This window comes from Schistosoma mansoni, chromosome 1 (genome assembly GCF_000237925.1).
Source record: "Schistosoma mansoni strain Puerto Rico chromosome 1, complete genome".
Lineage (NCBI taxonomy): Eukaryota > Metazoa > Platyhelminthes > Trematoda > Strigeidida > Schistosomatidae > Schistosoma > Schistosoma mansoni.
The window spans coordinates 43,390,012-43,391,474 of NC_031495.1; the positions used below are offsets into that span (position 1 = coordinate 43,390,012).

The 1,463-nt window shown below is 28.5% G+C and overlaps 1 protein-coding gene across 1 annotated transcript in view; it reads left to right on the top strand.

Moving 5' to 3' along the window:
• Smp_143240 (hypothetical protein) overlaps window positions 1-942 on the top strand; it is a gene marked incomplete at both ends in the record, with an annotated part of 45,021 nt that extends 44,079 nt beyond the window's left edge. Inside the window, 1 exon segment of the mRNA XM_018794515.1 lies at window positions 868-942. Within this exon segment, the coding sequence (XP_018648920.1) occupies window positions 868-942 (75 nt within the window).
• Between the last annotated feature and the right edge of the window lie 521 nt (window positions 943-1,463).

Below are 1,463 nucleotides of genomic sequence, written 5' to 3' on the forward strand. Positions count from 1 at the left end.
GGTTTTCCATGGTGGTCTAGCTTCAATTGACTCATGATTTCAACTATATACAAAAAATTACTAAAAATCTCCACAAACAACCCCATTTATTTATTTATTAAATTATTATTTTCATAATGAAAATGTTCCAATGTATTCGCCCTAGTTTTTCACAGCTGAATTTTCTTTGTGTTTCAAGGCTATATTATTTTTTAAGAGGATGAGGAAGTCAAAGATACTTACTTACTCCTGTTACTCCCAAATGAGCGTAGGCCGGAAGTCACAGATACAAATTATTTCTGTAACTTGTTTTGATCATTCCTACCTTGAACTAATTCTTAAATAAATGCTTCCCTTAATAAATTTAACTTGGACAGTCATTGAAATTTTTTAAATTAACTCATTCTTCAGATACTTGGATATCAGCTGCACTCTAAGTTTGAGTGTTAATGATACTACCCTGTTTCCCAAACTGAACTATGGCGAATAGGGTTTGAACCTGAAATTCGGCGGTTAAAAGTCAAATTCCTTAACCATTAAGCCATCACTTTACAAGGTATCTGTAAATACCTCTTGTTTGCAGCTCACACTCAGTAGTATCCTATATATATATATATATATATATATATACATAGTTAATCGAACCTATTGTTAATGATTTATATTGTCACTCGGCCACCATTATTTCTTTTTCTTTTTTATACATCTAACTATCCTAGATGTTTGTCCATGTGTAGTTTAAACACGTGTATAGAATATCTAAACATGTTTCATATGGTTGTACGCATATATTTTAAATTTATTCACAAATACTACTAATATATATTTTGTTGATTTGTTTATATTTCCTAATATCTTCTGTTATTCTTGTTTACCTACTTTATAAAGCCATCAACGGATGGATTGTTTGAATCATCTGAGAAAAATTCAATATTCAATCGCGAAGAGATTAAAAATGTATAATATGATATATATTTCTGAAAATATTCTATAACTTGTTTCAAATGTTTGAGTTACCTTTTTAAAAACAAAAAATAAAAATGAACTTATTTCATTTGTTTGTTCTAAGCAACTTGCTATTCCTTGACTTTTTTGTTTATTATTATGATGACAAACCATGAATACCTTAATTTTTACTTTCAGTAATGAATCCTCCAAAACTTTCGTTCCATCTCTTTCTTTTTTATTCTTTGCAATTGTAAATGTATCATTTTCGGAATGTTTTTTTGTATCATAATTTCTTTATTTCCTTATAAATAAGTTTAAATTTTTTAAAAGTTCGTCCACTTTTTTATTTCATTAGTGAATTATTTGAGATTTCGGTCGCTATTATCAACTTTCCCCCTACTGTAAGATTCATAGGTATATATTGAAATTCCACATGGAAAGCAACTTTTTATTCAATACAGTGCTTTAGTATCGATCTATGGTTGGCGAAATACTAAAACTGATTGACAGCTTCTAATGTTGAAGTTTCAGAATTT